The sequence below is a fragment of the Mytilus edulis genome, chromosome 7 (genome assembly GCF_963676685.1).
Source record: "Mytilus edulis chromosome 7, xbMytEdul2.2, whole genome shotgun sequence".
In the NCBI taxonomy this organism is placed as follows: Eukaryota; Metazoa; Mollusca; class Bivalvia; order Mytilida; family Mytilidae; genus Mytilus; species Mytilus edulis.
Window position 1 is genome coordinate 2,616,654 of NC_092350.1, and position 22,288 is coordinate 2,638,941.

Here is a 22,288-nt window from a genome sequence, read left to right on the forward strand (position 1 = left end):
AAATTAGTAGATAAAGTTAAAAAAGAACCAAAGTCCTGTACATTTTTCTATAATTTATTTCTGGAGGATAATAAAGTGTTATCTCTTTCTTCCCGTAACAAATGGGAAATAGACTAAAATTTACAGATTGAAGATTGGAATGAATTTATTCCATGCCCTTCATTAATATTATAACAAAAAATTCGTTTTAAAAAAAATTTCAATTAAAGATTGTTCATAGGATTTTACCATGTAATTCCTTTTTATATAAATGTAAATTAAAAGAAACTGAACTATGTACATTTTGTTCAGAAGTAAGAGAAAATGTTTTTCACATTTTTTTGGAATGTAATGTAACACAAAACATCTGGTTATCCATTATAGATTGGATTAGAAATTATGAAATCTTGCAAAAGAGGACATTTTAGATGTTTCTGAGGATTCTGTCAACAGTAAAACAGTTGATAATATCTTGTTGCTACTGAAATACTATATATACAAATGTAAATGTAAGAGTGTATTACCCACAAAATATGGTGGGATAGAATATTTAAAGTATTGGATTAAAATAGAAAAATACTCTGTATGTTTCTTAACCCCTTCACAAAAAATAAAAATGGATCAGAAGTGGCAATTGTTAGAAGCAGCATTTAATTAACAAAATCAATTGTAATATTTATATCTTATTATACCATCATGATTTAATCGATCTTACAAGTATTAATTAACTTTTTATACCTTGTGTCTAATACTGTATAATGTAATTTCACATGTTTCATCTTGAAAAATAAAATAATTACAAAAAAAATTAATCCTGATATCAGCAATCGGTACAGAAGATGCAATCTTTTATTTATTTCTGTCAATAATAACTTTCAGTTTACATCATAATATACACAAATATAATTGCAATATTTAATATATAAACTTTCTAACGAGGCATATTTAAGCCTGCATTTTCAATTATTGCAGAAAAATAGAAATTTTAGCTTAGTTATTTATTAAAAATAGTCCGTTCTCTGTGAAAATGATTTTCACATTTGTTTTTTATAGCAATACTTGTTTTTATATATCAATTGCATACACTTATTTCAACTTCTCCTTTTCTTGGTATATTGACATTTTCATTAACATCTGGTATTATGTTTATATTGTTTTATGGTATGAAAATAGTATTTTCTGTTTTGCCTTTTGATATTGTTTCAATTTTTCCAAACAAAATAACTGAGAGTTTCGATCCCGCTAACATGTTTTAACTCGCCATATTAAGTATGTATTTGCCTGTCCCAAGTCAGGAGCCTGTAATTCAGTGATTGTCTTTTGTCTTTGAGTTATATGTTTGTTTTTTGTTCAATTTTTTATATGAATAAGGCAGTTATTTTTCTCGTTTGAATTGTTTTACATTGTCCTTTTCGGGGCCTTTTTTTTAGCTGACTATGCGGTATGGGCTTTGCTCATTATTAAAGGCCATACGGTGACCTATAGCTGTGAATTTCTGTGTCATGTTGATCTCTTGTGGACAGTTGTCTTATTGGCAATTATATCACTTCTTTTTTATAAAGACTTTCTTTTGTATAAGGAACACTGATTCCATATGTCAGAAATTCTAATTTTCAATATGTTCACATATTAACTTTTCTTATGTTTGATTTGTTTGTAGGTACGATTCGATGTTTGGATCTTCCTTGCATAATATTTTGTACAGATTCATTAGTAACTAAAACTTGTTGTAAACAATTGCAAAATATTAACCATAAACCTGCAAGTGGACATAAACCAGCTGAACAATTTGTTAATGGAAATCTGGAACACTGATGCGATATATATGTTTGAAATGTTGCCTGTTATAGGGTATGTAGATAAAGATATCTCTGTTTTTCGTAAATCTACATTTAAAAACCGGCATAAATCATAAATGAAAGAAATTCTAATTATTTTACTCGCCAATATCTTCCTGATCTCAAGTATTTTTTTAAATTTGATTTTATTAGATTGCATTGCATGATTTATAACTCACTTTTTTTTCTGAGTTTAAGAAAAACCCAGACATCATCCCGTTTATGTTACATATTTTTTATTTTGATTTATAGGCATGTCAGCAAGACGTTAACGATAACAAAAGATCAAAAACCGATCTCTGTCATTAATATTTATTAACTGGGATAAAAATTAAAAAAATGTTAGGGAATACGTCTTCGTACGAAGGTTACTTGTGACATAACAAACAAGACACGTATAAAAAGAGTTGGACCTATTGCAACTCCCATAAAGCTGCAGTGTACCGATATCATCAGTATATTAAATTAGTTATCTGAAACAGGTAATTTGTTTTACGGTATATTTGAAACTAAATCATATTAGTTACCAATCATAATTAGTTTTCGAAAAGATATTTTTTTTCTTAATTCACTTTTTTACACAATGAAGTTAATGAACGTAATTATTCTATTTTCTTGAAAAAATACAAGAAAAAAAAACAAGAAAAAAAAAACATCGTGTTTATCTGTATTTGAATTGGAGGATTATTTTTCAAAATTAAGATTTTTACAGTCAGAAGCGATTAACATGTTTGCTGTTATTTGTTTTACTTCTCATCTGGCTTTTATTGTTAATTACTTGTTTAATACTATTTCAACACTTGTGGGTTTTTTTTTTAATTTTAAATGATTATTATTATCATTTAAATCTTTAATTTATTTGCATACATGTAGTACTATTTGTAAGGTGCGTTTTATGTTATAGACGAGAAAATATAGAAATGGACAAAATATATTTCGTAACTGTGATTGCCTGTCTTGTATCTATTATTATTGTCATGCAAGGTATGTCATTTTTCTTATACTTTGTTTAATTTTATGGAAACACATGTAGATAACAGGGGCGAAGGTGGCACAGGGACAGTCACACTCTCAGATCAACAAAATGACAACGACATGGCTAACAAAGGAAAAGAAAAAGACAAATAATTGTACAAAAGACACAACATAGAAAACTAAAGACTTAGCCACACGAACCCCACAAAAACTAGGGGTGATCTAAAGTGCTCCGAAAGGGTAAGTAGATCCTGCTCCACATGTGGCACCCGTCGTGTTCTCATGGTATTACAAACCTGGTAAATAATCTATTTCGGTAGGTCACATTCGTGAAAAGGAAAGCGGATTATAATTACGAAATCAGGAACATATCCGAAATTATCTGTGAATAACTATCAACCGACTCGTGACGGCGACCGTAAAATTGACGAAAGGATGTCAATTATAAGTAACCCTTTTTATTATATCTTCTTTCTTTTACTTTTTTCCTTATGTTGTTTCACGTTATTAAAAATCCATTTCATAGCCAAAAGTTAAACTACAAAAATGCAGAGTTTCAAGGATATTTCAAAACGGAAAATACAGATGGCAAAGTCGAAATTGAAATCAACTATCTTTTCCCTGACTTAGTACAAACATTTCCTGATATAAAAATGATGGAGTGAACCAATAGTCAGTTCCAATTACTTTGCTTTTTGAAATTACTGAATACGACTTATCACCGGCTTTTTACAAGGTGGACACGTTAAGCGTCTATATAGACAGAGCAGCTGAAAACCCTTTCAGAGCACGTAATGCGTCTATATCGGCACTGAAGCTTATTACCCTTCCAGAGTAAGTAATTCGTCAATTTTGGCACAAAAGCTGATAACCCTTCAAAGCACAAAAATCGCCATTTTAGTCGCAGAAGGTGATAAACCTTCCAGCGCGTGTAATGTGTCACAAAAGAGGAACGAAAGATACCAAAGGGACAGTCAAACTCATAAATTAAAATAAACTGACAACGCTCTGGCTCAAAATGAAAAAGACAAACAGACAAACAGCAGTGCACATGATACAACATAGAAAACTAAAGAATACAAGCATGAATCCCACCAAAAACAAGGGATGATCTCAGGTGCTCCGGAAGGGTAAGCAGATCCTGCTACACATGTGACACCCGTCGTATTGCTTATGTGATAACAAGTACCGTATATATATTGTCTAATTCGGTAGGTCACATTCATTATATACACATAAGCTGATAACCCTTCCAAAGCATCAAATACGTCAATAAAGGCACATAATCTGATAACACTTCATAAGTCTTTAAAGGCGCTGATTTCCATTCCAGAGCGCAGGGCTTATTCCAATTGTTTAGTAGGGTGACTTATAGTTGTTAATTGCTCTGTAATTCGGTCTCTTGTGAAGAGTTGCCTCATTGGAATATATATTGTATAATTTTTGCTGTAGTTTAATTTGTTGTTTCTTAATATATTTATGTTTAATTAAATAATTCAATCGGTAGCAACTCGAAAAGTTTTATTCCCAACGTAAACACTTACATGTAACGGTGTCTTAGGGCTTAAAACTATGTAAGTACAAATGTACAGTGAGAATAAATGATTCATGTAGCTTTGAAAAATATCTAACTCAAATTCAAATAAAATTCAGATTCGTTTATACTGTAGAGATTTATTTCTAAAATACAAGGTTCAAAATATTTCAGTTTAATTAAGCTGAAGGGCCGAACAAGCAATAGACTGCCTCCAATAAAAAACGCTATAAAATGGTTTACACCGCAATTATTCTTAATTAAAAACAATATCACAAATTTGACAACGATTGAATTTTGGATTGTTAGATATAGAAAATAAATAAATACTTATATTTGGTAACTTAATGATCAGTTAAAGTGATCGATATATTTCACTAAGACCGATAGATGATCAATTTACTTAACTATGCTCGATAAATTATTTTAATGTTAGATAAGCATCATAAGTATTTTTCTGCGTATGTTTTCCATGAATGAAAGTGTTCTTTAAAAATTACCTTTCTTTGGTCGATAGGTTATTAATCTAAATAACAGGGACGTGATAAATCTCTTCAATATTTAAGGACCATAAATTCATTATTCCCACCATACACACCTAATAAAATTGAACAATAATAATTCCTTATGTAGGAGCTGACGCCCAGGATTGTAATACTCCAAAAATGTCCACATGCACCAAAACCTACAGCGGCACGGTAGCAGGTGCCGGAGGAAGCAAGAACACAATATGCAGGTCAGACTAGTTAAAACCTTGTGTACTATCTGTTTTTGTGCGTTAAATCAATTTTTATTTCATTTCATATAGATGAAACAAAATTGATGGCCCTTTTAATAAAGCATTATCAAGCATTGCTTGTTGCCAATAAATGCATTCCATTATATGATATCCAACCAAAATGATAGTAAGGGGTAGTACATGTATATGTATACCGATGTATAACCCGATACCATTTCAAAAATTTTATATATACATGTATGCACATATATTCCGATGTATAGTATGCTACAAAATTAATATAAATTAGTGTAGATGTGTTTTTTATTTTCCTCTTATGCCAAAAAAAAAGGAATATTTGATAAAAATGAATGAATTGGTAATAAATACCGCAATACTATATTATATATTACTTATATATTGTTAAAACGTTTATACGTATATATTGGCTACTGTCCTACAAATGAGAGGTTTAGCTTGCTTTAAAACCAGGTTTAGTTACCGTTTTGGAAATATGGAAATGCATGTACCTAGTTAGGAATATGGCTGTTGTTATCCATTTGTTTGATGTGTTTGAGATTTTAGTTTTGTTATTTTATTAGGAAATTTTTGCTTTGATTTTTTTTTTACTTTTTTGATACTATCAAATATTTTCTGGAATGAATCTATTATTAACTCAGTGCAGCACATACCTATCTGGATTGTTTGAACAAAGTGTTCACTGACTGCAAATTGGACTCCAGTTCCTCAACTATTGGCCACACAATTGCTGCGGCCAAACAGGCACTTTCTCAGTATGGATGTGGTCGTGGTATGTATGCAAAAAACTTTACTATCTTTTATATTACTAGCTTCTAATGTTTATACAGTCTACAATCGGTTCAATACATTGCTATGCTTATGGATATGTGGTATGGTTGCCAATAAGACAAAAATCAATAGAGTTCCAAAATATGTTAGAACACTCTTAGGTGTTTCCTCTTGCAAAATTATCGAAACCTAAGACTCTCTATCATTTACACAAGAGTTCAAAACTTAAAATCAACTTTTGATGATGTCATGCAATACTTCAAACATTGTCTTGGTACAAAGCGTGCACTGCCAATACCCAATATATTAACTTGTCAAGTACTCATGTACTGCAATATCAGGAATTTATTTGTATCTACATGTATCAGTTCAAAATTTATTTCTTAGATCTCCATGATCCGGAACATTTTTAAAAGTATCGTATTTATTCCATTTGTAGACCTTTTTAAGAGAGCCTTATTTTCCTCTTCTGCCTTTTTATGAAACAAGTTAACAAGTCATCGATTATGTTTTAATAACATGTCGAAAGTTTCAAGATTTATAACTTATTATTGATAACAAAACATTTTCTTTGCAGGAAATGGTGCCGGAAGTCTTGTTTACAACTTGGTTGCATTGATGTCTGGACTAATATTGTATGAGCTGTTTTAGATGAGCAAATCCACATGCAAAAATATTCATAAAATAACATTCAAACACATATACGAACAAAATCTTTTTTGGACACTTGCACATATAATTTATTGTCAACATAATATCCTGAAATAATTGGATTGTACAGTTTTTGATATTTGTTTAATGATTATTAATGTCATCTTTCTCCTTGTCAATATCTATGTAAGTTTATCGACATGTTACATGTATGTCTATTGGCAACAAGCACCCACTTCAATATCAGAGTATTCATGAATTGTTATGAATAACAGTATATCCTGCTTTTAATTGAAATATTTGATAAAACTTACCGTAACCTTGGTGTAGATAATTCAGAACTGTTTTTATATTACTCAAGAAATTAATCCAAGGGCGATTGCTTTACTTTTAATTGTATACACCATTATTTGTCCTTTCTATATTAATACGCGTGTTTTTCTGTCCTCTATTTTCTCCCAGCTATTTGGATTGTATCCAGTAATGTAATATTGTCATTTTTCTGTTATATTTAGCATTGCCATAAAAGCGTTAGGTTAGGCTAGCAAGGTTCAATCCGCCTTTTTTTTGAAGAAAATCCAAGTTGATTTGAAAAAAGTTATTTCACAATTAAAGTGTATTGTCTCTATTTTGTTCGAACTGCAAATTATAGCGTTGTTTACCTAGATTACTTTAATTCTCAAATTTGACAGCAATGAAGCAAAAACCAAAATGACCTTGGATTCAGTAAGCTTAATATATATATAGTCGCATAGTTTGATGAAAATCCAAGTTGATTTGAAAAAGTTAATAAAAAAATTAAAGTGTACCATCTCTATTTTTTTCAAAATGCAAGTTCTCGCTTTTTTTACCTAGATTAATTTAATTCTTAAATTTGACCGGAATACAACAAAAAAAAAACAAATGACCAGAAATTCAGTAAGCTTAATTTATATCTAAAAGAGGGACGAAAGATACCAAAGGTACAGTCAAACTCATAAATCTAAAATAAACTGACAACGCCATGGCTAAAAATGAAAAAGACAAACAGAAAAACAATAGTAAACATGACACAACATAGACAACTAAAGAATAAACAACACGAACCCCACCAAAAACTAGGGGTTATCTCAGGTGCTCCGGAAGGGTAAGCAGATCCTGCTACACATGTGGCACCGTTGTGTTGCTTATGTGATTACAAATCCGGTAAATAGTATAATTCGGTAGGTCACATTCATGAAAGGGAAGGGGATTGTAGGTAGGACGTAAGGAACATATCCGATATCATTTGTGAAACGGTTATTCCATAACGGTCAACCAACTCGTGATGGCGTCCGTAAAATTTACGTAGGGATGATTTCAACTTTACCATTTGGAACTCTTGGTTTAATAGCTTCCTTGTGAGCAGTAACCCTCTTTCAAGAAAATCATGATAGGAAATGCAAGCACGGGAATATCGTATCAATTAGGAGATATATACCCCGTATGCAGGTGCTGCTGGAATGTTGCTACTTAGAAATGGAAAGTTCACAATTTGAAAGCTGAAATCATCTCTTTTGTTTTCAACCGACCCTCATTGTCAATTTCTAGATGTAAGTCAAGATATGAAGCCTACTTAACTGTATCTGTTGTATTCTTTATCTCCAATTCGATGGAATAGATGCGTTCCACATAGTCACCAAATTGGGAATTGTTTAGTGAAAGAACGTCATCTATATAGCGGAAAGTAGAGTTAAAGGATATTGCTAACTTCTTTTCTTTCTTCCTAAGAAGTTCCTGCATGAAATCAGCCTCTTAATAATAAAGAAACAAGTTGGCAAGTAGAGGGGCACAGTTTGTTCCCATTCGGATGCCGACAGTCTGTTGAAAAACACATCCTCCGACGTTACAAATATGTTGTCAATCAAGAAATCAAGCATCTTGATATTATCGGTTTCAGAGAATTTTTTGTTTGAATCAGAGTGATTCTTTACAAAGTATGATTTATCCCTCTCTTAGACAAGATACTTGTATCTACGTTGGCCATTCATTTTTATGAAGCAGGGTAATACCAACTCTTTCAATTTGTCTTTTAGTTTGGAAATGTTGAATATTTGTGTAAAGAGTAGAAAAGTCAAATGTTTTAATACTGTTACAAAATGAAAGAGAGTTAGATTGTATGTACTCTAAAAAATCTTTGGAATTTTTAAGTATCCCCATCTGATTCACGCCACCTGTAGAATAGGCAGTTTCACAATAACTTTGAAGCCCGTCTTTGATTGCTGATAAAATAGATGTTAATAATTTAGAAAGAAGTTTCATGGAGTACTTGGAAGAGCCAGCAATATACCGTTGTGTGTAAGGACACTTATGTAGTTTAGGTATCCAATACAGTGATGGAAGATCCAGTTCTTCATCTTTGGTTGTAAAGGAACAAAGAACAGACCTATGATTATCCAGGATTTCCTCTTTGGTAAGTGTCGTGAGGGTAAATGTTGAGTTTCCAAGTGAATTGTCTATACCTAATTCGTTTATCAAGCAATTAATGTAGTGACTTTTACAGACAAAAACGATGTTATTTTGGGCTATGTCTGCGGGGACAACAACATATTTATCATGGAGGTCGAATAGGTGTTTAGCAACATTTGGGTCTTTAAAGATTGACGTAGCATGGGCATTGATGGACCCATTCAGTTTCTTAATTCTGATTTGTATTGACGACCTCACTGCCATAATGCGTTCGGATAGAGTGTCTATGTCTTCCTTTTCGCGCTAAGCCCATTGCCTGGCATAATCCTCGACTGGATCCATCAAAATTTTAAAGTTGTATTTCCAATTGATGGATTTAGGCTCACGATATTTCGGACCTTTCGATAACACATTTCGTAGAGAAGTGTTATTAACAATGTTAAGGTCACCGGCAATATCGTGTCCAGCAGGATTATATGTGAATTGGGAACTAGCACTTGGGAAGTGCAATCAGGAGGTTTAGCCTTGAAGTCGTCAATATCGAGATTCTGCAAAACGCGTTTGTAATTGAAAATTTTATCTGCAATAGGTTTGGTATAGGTATAAGAAATTATTGGTACAGACTGGTCTTTAAAAAAGGATGTATTTTCGATTGAACTAATTTATGATGAAGGATATTACCTAGGTTGACGCCATCGAGACCTATGTTAGCAAAGGAAAGATTTAGAAAAGATCTTTTCTCTTTTTCATCTTTTCCAATGCAAACTGGCTAGACAAGTGTGTGACTTGCAATATCCGAAATTATAGCTTGAAGTTTGTATTGGTTTGAATGAGGGTTTGTAACAGTGGATTCCAAACATAAATTGAACAGAGAATGAAGTCTTGAAAGGGGTAATGAATAAAGTTTCGTGCGAATGAGATAAATACCTTACGGCTTTTGTATGAAGGACAGCAAGTCATTAATATAGACATCATGCAGAGAAGGTGATGTATAATGACGATGACCATGACTGCGTCTACGTCGAGGAGTCGAGTTGAAAATATTCATCACATTCACCGAGTTACACGAAGAACTAGATAGAATACCTATACCATCAATTTTGTCATTGCATCCATACGGTGTTGCAGTTCCCAATTGTCTAATCCAGTAGTCTTCATTTTGTCTACGGAGAGTCGTTGAAAGATTAGGATTGTTAGAGCTATGGTATATCTTTTCGATAATGCGAACAGTCATAGAAACGATGGAAGGATTGGGCTGATTGAAATGCTGGTAAAGAATGTCGTTAGCATTGAGGTTAATGTCTGATCTATGACCGCACATACGTTTGTTTAGCCTTCCTTTCGTTTCTCCGACGTATACTAATCCGCAAAGGTTGCACTCTAATCCGTAGATGACATTTATCGATTTACAATTCAGATCATCGTAACTTCTGGTAAAATATGACTTCTTGGTCAAATTGCTAGTGAATTCAGCATCTGTAATTAAAATAGCACAAGTTTTGAAGCCATTTGTCTCACATTTTAAAATGCGACAGTGTTGTACTGTGTCATAAAAAACCAAAATGTATTTAAGGAGAACTGAACATGACTGTATATGTGTAATATTGCTTTGTCACTAGGACGATGATCTGAATGACTCGGGTTTGAGATATTTGTCATCTCTGGTGATGAGGGGACACCTGCCATATCAGTCGACACCGTGTCCATGGTGACGTCTGTTTCGGATCTTTTTATACTGGGCGACGTCCGAGCCAGTTTCCTGTTTGATCTTCGTAAGTTCATGCAATTTTAGTTTTGCTACTGGGCGGATGATGTCCTCGGGGACAAAATTTCCACCAGCAGAGACATCGAACCAGTGGTAATAAAAGAGGGACGAAAGATACCAAAGGGACAGTCAAACTCATAAATCAAAATAAACTGACACCGCCATAGCTAAAATGAAAATCATGATAGGAAATGCAAGGTAAATAAAATGAGAGAATATGAACAATGAATCGTGTAAAGAATATACAAACTCGTCTAATGTACAGGTAACACATCAAAACAAAGCAAAATCACAAAACAAATCGGAGATCAGTATTGCTGAGATTTTCATTTTTGCTTTTTATTCAGATTTGAAGTAATGTTATTGTTGAGTTAATCAATTTTGTTAAAATAATTAATTGGAGTTGTTTTGTTTTAAGTGATAATTGTTCTTTTTTGTTTTAATCTTGTAAAAAGTGTATTGTAGTCATCGGATATGTATACTAAATACATATATCCAATGACGCGTATTTGTGAATTGCGTTTTATCTTATAGACAAACAACATAAAAATGGAGAAAACGTCTGCAATTACTTTGATTGTTTGTCTTGTATATATTAGTATTGGCATACAAAGTAAGATATTTGTCTTGTATCTATTAGTATTGTCATGCAAGGTAAGGTATGTGACTGGTATCTATTAGAATTGTCATGCAAGGCTGGTATCTATAAGTATTGTCATGCAAGGTAAGATACTTGTCTGGTATCTATCAGTATTGTCATGCAAGGCTGGTATCTATAAGTATTGTCATGCAAGGTAAGATACTTGTCTGGTATCTATTAGTATTGTCATGTAGGTAAGATACTTGTCTGGTATCTACTAGTATGGTCATGCAAGGTAAGATACTTGTCTGGTATCTATTAGTATTGTCATGCAAGGTAAGATACTTGTCTGGTATCTATTAGTATTGTCATGCAAGGTAAGATACCTGTCTGGTATATATTAGTATTGTAATGCAAGGTAAGATACTTGTCTGGTATCTACTAGTATTGTCATGCAAGGTAAGATACTTGTCTGGTATCTATTAGTATGGTCATGCAAGGTAAGATACTTGTCTGGTATCTATTAGTATTTCCATGCAAGGTAAGATACTTGTCTGGTATCTATTAGTATGGTCATGCAAGGTAAGATACTTGTCTGGTATCTATTAGTATTGTCATGCAAGGTAAGATACTTGTCTGGTATCTATTAGTATTTTCATGCAAGGTAAGATACTTGTCTGGTATCTATTAGTATTGTCATGCAAGGTAAAATATTTGTCTGGTATCTATTAGTATTGTCATGCAAGGTAAGATACTTGTCTGGTATCTATTAGTATTGTCATGCAAGGTAAAGTATTTGTCTGGTATCTATTAGTATTGTCATGCAAGGTAAGATACTTGTCTGGTATCTATTAGTATTGTCATGCAAGGTAAGATACTTGTCTGGTATCTATTAGTATTGTCATGCTAGGTAAAATATTTGTCTGGTATCTATTAATATAAGTTTAAACATATTTATTTAGAGTGGATTGGGAAACAAGTTTTGCAACTTATATTAATCCCTTTCCACTTTGCGGGTTCGAGTGTTGTCTTGTAGCGGCATTAGTCTACTCTTTTTCGAAATCTTCAAGGGTGTCTTTAACGTGCAAGAGATATGGCTTTCTTTTAACACAGGTCAGCCATTTATCGTCCCCCTCCGACGTACTGTCATCGTTTCCTTAAGACCATACTCGCTAATGGTGTCAAGGGAGAGCCGAAAATTGAGTTCCTGAAATTGTCATCCCAAACGGGAATCTATTAATATTGTCATGCAAGGTAAGATACTTGTCTTATACTTGTTGTTTGATGGAAACACATTCAAACTGTACGGAACCCTTTTTATCAATGTTTATGATTTTTTGTTTTGCCATTTTATTTATAGTATTTCACATTATTAAAAGTATATTTCATAGTTAAAATTTAAATAGCAAGTTCATAATTTCGATTTAAAACATATATTATTCATTAAGATATGAAAAGGATTAAGCAACAGGCACAGCCCATAAAAGTACTAGTTCTAGCCATAATACATGTACAAGGTATAATTCAATTATAAAAACTATATTTAAAATAAGGCACTATACTTGTAGTGGAACATGCGTGCCACTTGTGAGCACACACGAGCAAATGTAAATTAAAAGTGGTACTTACTAAATACAAAGTATATCTAGATATATAGGCAATTAATCATCACTCATTTAAAGAACCTTGAAACATGCAAATATCCTTTATAAGTCATTAAAAATATTGATATATACATGCCTTGAAAGAGACACTAAGCTTGCCCAGTGGAATAAATGAATTAATGTTGAAGTGTAGGAGAAACAAATTAAACTAAATAAAACAAAACACAAGTTAGTTTCAAACAAAACGTTGAGTGTCACTGATATATTTCTGAACATATTAAAAACAGTAATATTCATATCATATGGAAATAATCCATTTCCAAAAAATAGATATTCAATAGTTATGTCAATATAAAAAAGAAAATGTGGTATGATTTCCAATGAGACAACTATCCACAAAAAACAAAAAAACCCGAAAAACAAATATGTAACACATAAACAAACGACAACCACTGAATTACAGGCTCCTGACTTGGGACAGGCACATACATAAATGATGGGGCGGGGTTAAACATGTTAGCGGGATCCCAACCCTCCCCCTAACCTGGGACAGTGGTATAACAGTAGAACATAAGAACGAACTATAAAAATCAGTTGAAAAAGGCTCAACTCATCAGACGGACACAAAAAACAAGTGGACGTGGCCGGGTACATTATCAACAATGGCATGATCTGTCTTATATCATTATACTTAGGGCAAATAAAAGAAAGAAATGTTGGCTATCCTCAACCGGATGATTACAATTTGCACAAAAAATGTTCTAAGGTGGGAACTGATTCAACAAATGAGATTTGAGGTTGCTAGCATAATTTCGGAGCTTATGTTTATTACGTTTATGCTCAGTCTCATACTGGGAGCATATGTCCCAAACAACATCGTCATATTCTAATAAAGGTCTAATAAAAGCATAGTAAATACGTATAAGTGAACACCTATCTAATAAATGTTTAACTTGTCGAAGCAAAGATAGATGAGAGCAGGCTTTTTTTACAAATACTATCAATATGCTCTCTATTATTAAGTACTCACGTTGAGCAATCATTTATTAATATACTTCATTCTGACCGATAAGTGATTACTTTGTTTCACTATCACCGATAAATGATCAATTTACTTCACTATGACCGATAAGTGATCAATAAACGTCTTTCTGACCGATACATGATCAATAAACTTTATTATGATCGATAAAGAATCAAAATATCTCTCTATGATTTAAGTAATCACGCTGAGCAATAACTGATGAATATACTTCACAATACGTGATCAATTTCCTAGATTTTGATCGATAAGTTAATTTACTTTGCTTTGACCGATAAGTGATTAATTCAATTTACCATGACCGATAAGTGATAAATTTTCCCTCACTTTGACCGACTTATAAGTGATAAATCAATAATTTTACTTAACTACGACTGATGATATAATTTTGCGTCGGATAATTGTTTCTCTTTGTTTGTTTTCCTTAAGGGAGATATTGTCTGAGAGAATACTTATCTTTGGTCAATCAGTTATCTATCTTAACAATAAATCATCATAGGTACCAGTACAAAATAGACATGATAAATCGCATCAAAATTTAACAGCTAATCATTTAGTTATAATTCATTAATTAGGAGGTGATGCCCAGAATTGTTCCACATCAAAAATATCATCATGCGCCTCAAACTACACCATTACGATAGCAGAAGTCGACGATGACAATTATAAATTTTGCAGGTAAGATTATTTTTATGTAATATTGGTTGCTGTTAATTGATTTTTTACTTATTTTATATTGCTGATAAATATTTGACAATACAATGAGACACCTACCCAAAATAGTCCTAATTAGATATGTCTGAGCAAATGAAGTGTGCTTATTCTAGCTACATTGTAATTATCGAAACTTACGGTTTATTTATCATTTATACAAGGGTCTTTATCATTCGATGACTGAAATAAGATTGAAAAAAGTAATCTGACATTTTTTTATGATATCATGCAATACTACTACCATAGTCTTGGTACAACAAACGCGCGGTTTTCATTCACAACCATTCATTAATGTTAATGATCGTTTTTGTTCCATTTTAACGCGTTTTCAATGCATGATGTTCTTCTTCCATATTATACAATAATAGCTGTCACTCATGATGCTACCTTATATTACTTCTGCTAATATGTTGGATGTTTCCCGATTTGTTACCTTGTATTTATAACAAAATCATTTTCTTTCGCAACTAATGGTGCCGGAAGTCTTGTTATCACCTTTGTCGCAACAGTTTCAGGACTGACATTTTATAAGCTGTTTTAGATTAAAATTTGAATGTCATTGTTTGAACAAATATACCTATAAAACTATTTATATATTAACAGTCAAGCACAGACACAATTGTTTCGGACACTTTTAGAACTTTTTTATTATAAATTGATTTTACAGTATTTGAAAATTTTCTTTTTTTAAAGTTTTGTTTGTTAATAAAATTTACGGTACCAATTTTCTTGCACAATATGCGCATTTCGACAATACATGTCTCTTCAGTGATGCTCGTGGCCAAAATATTTGAAATCCAAAGCTTACATAAATGATGAAGAGCTATGATCCAAAAAGTCCAAAAAGTAAAGCCAAATCCGTGAAAAGAATCAGAGCTGTGCATGAGGGAGATACATTCCTTAATTTATAATAATTTCTAAAATTTTGTAACAGCAAATTTAAATAACACAAAAAATCCGTATGTTCATGCCAGTACCGAAGTACTGGCTACTGGGCTGGTGATACCCTCGGGGACTAATAGTCCACTAGCAGAGGCATCTACCCAGTGGTAGTAATAAAATTTACGGTACCAATTTTCTTGCACCATATGCGCATTTCGACAATACATGTCTCTTCAGTGATGCTCGTGGCCAAAATATTTGAAATCCAAAGCTTATATAAATGATGAAGAGCTATAATCCAAAAGGTCCAAAAAGTAAAGCCAAATCCGTGAAAAGAATCAGAGCTTTGCATGAGGGAGATACATTCCTTAATTTATAATAATTTCTAAAATTTTGTAACAGCAAATCTAAATAACACAAAAAATCCGTATGTTCATGCCAGTACCAAAGTACTGGCTACTGGGCTGGTGATACCCTCGGGGACTAATAGTCCACCAGCAGAGGCATCTACCCAGTGGTAGTAATAAAATTTACGGTACCAATTTTCTTGCACCATATGCGCATTTCGACAATACATGTCTCTTCAGTGATGCTCGTGGCCAAAATATTTGAAATCCAAAGCTTATATAAATGATGAAGAGCTATAATCCAAAAGGTCCAAAAAGTAAAGCCAAATCCGTGAAAAGAATCAGAGCTTTGCATGAGGGAGATACAATGATGCAAGGCTGTCAACTTGTCCTCTGCAGTATGAACGTTCGGTAGTAATGTTTATTAAAAAGTTTTATGCATTTATCGGGCAATAATTGGGCCCATTAAATACAAGACTTGTTCATATATTGTTTTGTATCATAGTCTTATTGCGTTTAATACATTTGGTAACGCCTACCATTACTTTAATGACATGTTTGGCTTTAGATGATTGAGATTTTTTTCTTACTGTGGCATTTAAACCAAGAAAAACAGAGTCTTGGATCGCATTGATCACCTATAAAGCCCTCCCTCCCACCAAAAAAAATGTTTAGGCAACACGAGCCCATCAAAAACAGGAAGGGTGAGGCAAATAGATCGCGATTGAAAAATCAACAAAACATTACTCTGAGTTTTTGCAAGGATAATTTCCCTGTCTTGTCTTTCTTTTTTTTTAAAGTTATTATTCACATTAAAGATAATACATGTAAATAAACTGTTCTTTTCCCCCATGAATAGTTTATTTGAGGCAACAATGGTATACTGCTTGTCGAAAGTCATCAATCGATCGAGAGAAATACAAACCGGGTTACTAACTTAAACCGAGGTAAACCTTTTTACAAACTAAAATCATAACAAAACTAAACAAAATATGTACAATAACGAAACTAACAACAAAAACAAAATAAATATTTGCCCCCAGTAAAAAGTGTTCATCCTTTTCCATCTTCAGCGAACGTTTAAACACGAATAGATAAACAATTCGTTATTATCAGTATCTGTAACTAGTGTTTACTTCAAAAATACCGGAAAAACACTAGTCTAAACGGAACGAAAACATAATCAAAAACAAAAAGAAACACGGAAAAAATAAAAACATTGCATAAAACACCGAGCTGATACATAACATTTAAATCAAAATATAACAACAAACTTCACATAAATATAAGATTTTTTTTATATATCTCACTAAATATTAGCATTGCATCTTAGTATACTATCGACGGAAACATTATTAAGATACACATTTTCTTACGTATAATAATAACATGTACTCTTAAATTTCCAAAAATAAAGTAAACATCAAAGTGGACTTTAAAATTTTAATTGGATTAATATCTGAAGTAAACCGGATTTCAAAATAGATTTAAAAGCGTTTATTAAATAGAAAAGGGAAAAGCCCCGAACTAACATTTGTCAAACTGTTACCGGTGTTACAAAATATTAATAAAATCTTGTTCGAACATACAGTTGTTGCGAAATAACTATCTTTAATCGTATATAAAGATTAAGAAGGATTGAAACTGCATCAACGTTTCAAGGATACAGACATCCAACAGCGTTTTCACTTCTTTACCAGGTAATACGTTTGAGAGTTAAAAGCATGTTTTTTTTTTATAAATCTCCTTACTGCTCAATTTGTTTTTAGCATGCATATTTCTTTTCTTTTTAAATTGAATGGTTTTTTTTCTATTTTTAATTTCAAATATTTAAAACAATAAACAATAAACACTTTTTGAGGGTATTTTTTTCATACTTGAACACGTTTTTTTTTTCTTTTCAAATAATTCCATTTTAATCTTTTTTTATATTTATTTTTACACACCAATAGACACATCAATGGACTGCCTGTCTGCCTTAACTGTGATTGTTTGTCTTTTATTTACTAGTTTTGTCATGCAAGGTAAGTCATTTTGTTCTTTCTTTTCTTATTTATTGTTTGAAATATAATTTGAATTTTACGAAGACATTTAGCATTGCATTTTATTCAAATTTTCCATTTGTCCAATGATGGTTTATGTTATTCATTACCTATGTCATTACCCATTGCCAGTTCGTTTATTTTTCTGATATTTACCTGGCCTGATCCTAATCTGTTACAAATAAAAAATAAAAAAATAAATAATGATATTAACATTTCAATTCTATTGTTAACATATATCGAATAATGTTTCGAAGAATTCAAATAGAAAAAAATATTTAACGAATGACTAAACATGGCATTAATTCACGAATTCGAGTATCGCATGAGTTATTTATTAGTGTTGTTTTGTCGCAAGCTGAATATTTTTCGATATTTGATTTCTGTGATTAGCTATTCTTTTATTTACATTGACAAACAGCTTCAATTATGAATAAACTCATCATAGATACCAGGACTAAATTTTGTATATACGCAAAACGCGCGTTTCGTCTACAAACGACTCATCAGTTATGCTCGAATCCAAAAAAAGTTAAAAAGGCCAAAATAAAGTACGGAGTAAAGAACATTGAGGACCAAATTTCCATTTCTGTTTGAAATGTAACACATGTGTAAGAAACTATACCTTTGTTTACGCTTTCACAATTTGTTTTATCTGACATCTTGACATGGAGTTTTGTTTTATGACGTAAGAGGAGTGAAATAATCAGTTGTATTTCATATTGGAAATTATCGGTTTTATTTCACTGGGAAATCAATATAATTCATTGCTAACAATGTAAAACAGGGTTTTTTTTCTCATTAATTGCAATACTCATAGAAGAACACCCTATATAAATACTGAACGAAAAACAATAAGATGAAGAACAACGATCAAGAGTTGTTGACGTATTTCTGAACTATGTTGAAGTCCTTCCTTTAATCACAAAGTGATTGATATAAATATGGAGTTGTCTCTCTTTATCTGTTGTTTACAGTAATTCACAAACACCAACATTAAAATGATACAGACTTTCTGTATATAATACTCATATGTTTAGAGGTTCCATCCTCTGTTTTTCATTTACAACTAATACAAACACAATCCTTTGAATTGAACATACATTTTGTTACACCAACTTGTATTACATTTTCATGACTAGAATATACATTTTAACTTTGTGGCATTACTTTGGCTACAGAGTATTCTATAATATTTTGTTGAGCGCTAGGGTGACTACCGATTACCTATACCGAGGGAAAATACTCGCATTACCAATGCTCCAATTATTAGTGCCCCACCTGTTGGCAAGTGTAGGCCTCCCCTCTATTAGATGAGGTGAAGGAGGTCCCAGAGGTACCCATCTGTAGACCCCACCGTAACCACTAACCACATTTTCTAAAAACTGCAAATTAAATTGCAGAACTTGTCAGACCGTGAGCAAGGGCCGAGTGAAATAATCCCCCAATCACTACCAGTCTCCCTGAACCTCTCCCCATTAAAAATTTACTCTGCGCCTAAGGATAGTAGAAGATAATTAATTTCTTTAAAATGTCTTGTTTTCTTTCCAGTTGTTAAAATTGTTAATTACTTAAAACTAGAATTTATTCTGGATGCTTAATCACAAAGTCCATATGTTATTCACCTGCTTAATGACGGAAATGTCGAAATTATAGAAACGCAAGTTTATTCCAAATTATACTGTATAGGTCCAATACTATGAAGGTCCTACCTGTATACTGGTAACAATAATATTGCAATCAAATACAGCAAACAAGTGCCTGAAAATATCAAACAAAAACAGCATCAACTATTCTCATAGGGAGGGTGGGCGGGTTTGGATAGTTTAACTAATTTGCGTAACCCCTGCTTTCTTGTCGATATCAAATTAACAAGTGCCCGAAACGGGATTTCCAAAATTCTGCTTCAAGCTGATACGGGAATTTCAAAATTCTAATTCATGCTGCAAGCGCCGTCTATGGCCATGCCAAATATGGCATTGAGCTACAGACTGAACAACTAACGCACATACACGAATATTTGATTGGATTAAACCACATTATTGAAAATATAACTTTTTTTATAATCTCAATTAATCGTATTCTATTCGTTTTATACATTACTTAGTCGAAACCTCTGATGGAAAAGTATCAGGCCCGAGGATACCATAAGTCCAGTTCTCAGTATTTCGGTACTTAAAAACTTTATAACAAGCAAATATAAATCTTGAAATTAGAATCAAACTAAGGTTTCAAATCCCTCAAACAAAGTTAGCCGAAGATAGATTTGGTTATTAGTTTAGGTCATTTTTTGTCATATAACTCTTCAATTGTGTTTGTTCATACATATCTATGGATTTATAATATTCGTCTTAGAGTGATTTATAATTTAGATGAACTCAAAAGGTAGATATAGGGAGATGTGGAGTGAGTGCCAATTAGACAACTCTCCATCTAAATATCAATTTTAAAAAGGTAAACCATTATAGGTTAGGCCAGTTTGACGCATGAAATATGCAACGTACTATTTTACCTTTTAAAAGTAATTTGTTTAGTAAATTGTTTCCAGTAACTTTTTTTTAATACATCCATTAATTTCTTTATAATATTTCATTACTTAGGAGCGTGTGCCAACGATTGTATTCCACCAAAAATAGTGTCCTGTTCTAACGACTATACTAGCGCGTTACCAGTAGCAGCGTTAACAGGAGACACGAACAAAATATGCAGGTCAGATATCCATAATGTATAAGTTTCATTTTAAATTGATTTATACCACTGTAAAACATTTAATTGCACTATTCAATTCATAATTATTTTTTTATCTTTAAGCATCATCATGTCATAATTAAATATATACTTATTTCTTAAAATGATTGAAAATACGATTTTAGGTTTTGATCAATTTTAAAACGTAATACATGTACATGGATATTAATGTTTTTTTTTATTGTATAGTGTTGTTCATACCTATCTGGATTGTTTGAATCAAGTTGCCATTGATTGCTCAGATCTTACCTCATCAATCCTAAGCCAAGCAATCACTACTGCGAAACAGGATCTTTCCGATCGTGGATGTGGTAGTGGTAAGTCTGTAAAAACTTTAACTTCTTTTATAATACTGGCTTTCAATAATCATGCAGTCGTCCACTAATATTATAAGTCAAACGAGTCTGCATACATGCTTAAATAAAAACTGTCATTCGTAACCTGTGCTAACGAAATCCACGAAAATTGTATTCCACGAATAAGAATGCATCCACAGTATGTAAAAATAAGGAGACGTGGTAGGTGACTCGATCCGATGATTATAAATGTCAGCGACCGAATCAGTTTTCGTAATTCTGAATTACCACCTTAGAAACATAATTCTGAATGTTAATTATTATTGTAGCATTTATTTCTAGAAAAAAAGAAAATACATCACAAAATCATGTATAACCACGCTGCGTGTTTGCGCCGGTCGCAAGTTATAAGCCTTTGGCCTTTATAAGTCCTGTATGTATATTTCAATTTTATATTTATATGTTTAATGTTTAATGTGACGACCATTTTCATTGAACTATCACACAATTTTTAACTTATTTAATTTATGAGATTCTAAACTCATTGTATATTTCAAGAGTAAACAAACGTTTTAGGATCTTTGTACCCTTCCAGAGTGTCGGAGATCAACCCCATTTTTGGTCTATATTGTGTTTATTTGTCTTTTTTCCCCATAACTGTGTTTTGTGTAAGGTTGTTTGTCTGTTTTTCTTTCTATTTTAGCTTGAATTATAAATATGATTGTTTTTTTATTTGCAGGAAATGGTGCCAGAGGTCTAGTTAATAACTTCGTGGTCATGGTTTTCGGACTTACATCTTATATGCTTTTTAAGACGACATATTTGTAATTCCTGTATTTGTATAAATAGACCTACACGTAAAGATTATTATTATTTAGACATTTTTTGTAACATCTATTTCTAAAAATAAACAAATTAAACAGTTGTTAATTTTTTTAAGCATAGTTTTAAAAGAATACATATTAATTTGTCATAATAGAAGGACATTTCATTTGTGAATTATGATTAGTATTAACAATTTCGTAATAAGTTCAAATAAAGTGTATGTCATTTCATGTCGAAACAACTTTAACTTATGCTGTGACTTCTGCTGACAATTTTAACATTCCTTTACTTACATTTTTGAGCGCACTGGTGTACAAGCAGTTTGAACGTACAAAAACAATTACTTCTAACCTGAAATAGAGTTCAAACATGTCAAATGGGAATTACATATATGTAAGACTCAGATCGACATCCGGTCTCTAATCGACGTCCGTTCCTAAAATCGACGTCCAAATCTGACGTCACAATAAAATAACATTCCAAATCGACGGCCAATGTTGTGTCCCTCTAA

General features: G+C 32.2%; 2 protein-coding genes across 2 annotated transcripts in view; both read left to right on the forward strand.

The window, feature by feature from the left end:
• Positions 1-6,636, forward strand: part of LOC139529726 (uncharacterized) — a 72,813-nt gene extending 66,177 nt beyond the window's left edge. Inside the window, exon 5 of the mRNA XM_071325587.1 lies at positions 6,432-6,636. Coding sequence (XP_071181688.1) covers positions 6,432-6,505 — 74 coding nt within the window. The 3' untranslated portion in view covers positions 6,506-6,636. The remainder of the gene's footprint in view (positions 1-6,431) is intronic.
• A 10,794-nt stretch (positions 6,637-17,430) lies between these two features.
• LOC139529727 (uncharacterized) lies at positions 17,431-21,877 on the forward strand. Its single transcript, XM_071325589.1, has 5 exons — positions 17,431-17,566; positions 17,819-17,890; positions 20,509-20,617; positions 20,846-20,973; positions 21,692-21,877. The coding sequence occupies exons 2-5, from the start codon at positions 17,827-17,829 to the stop codon at positions 21,778-21,780; spliced, it is 390 nt and encodes a 129-aa protein (XP_071181690.1). The 5' UTR covers positions 17,431-17,566; positions 17,819-17,826; the 3' UTR covers positions 21,781-21,877.
• The last annotated feature ends 411 nt before the right edge of the window (positions 21,878-22,288 follow it).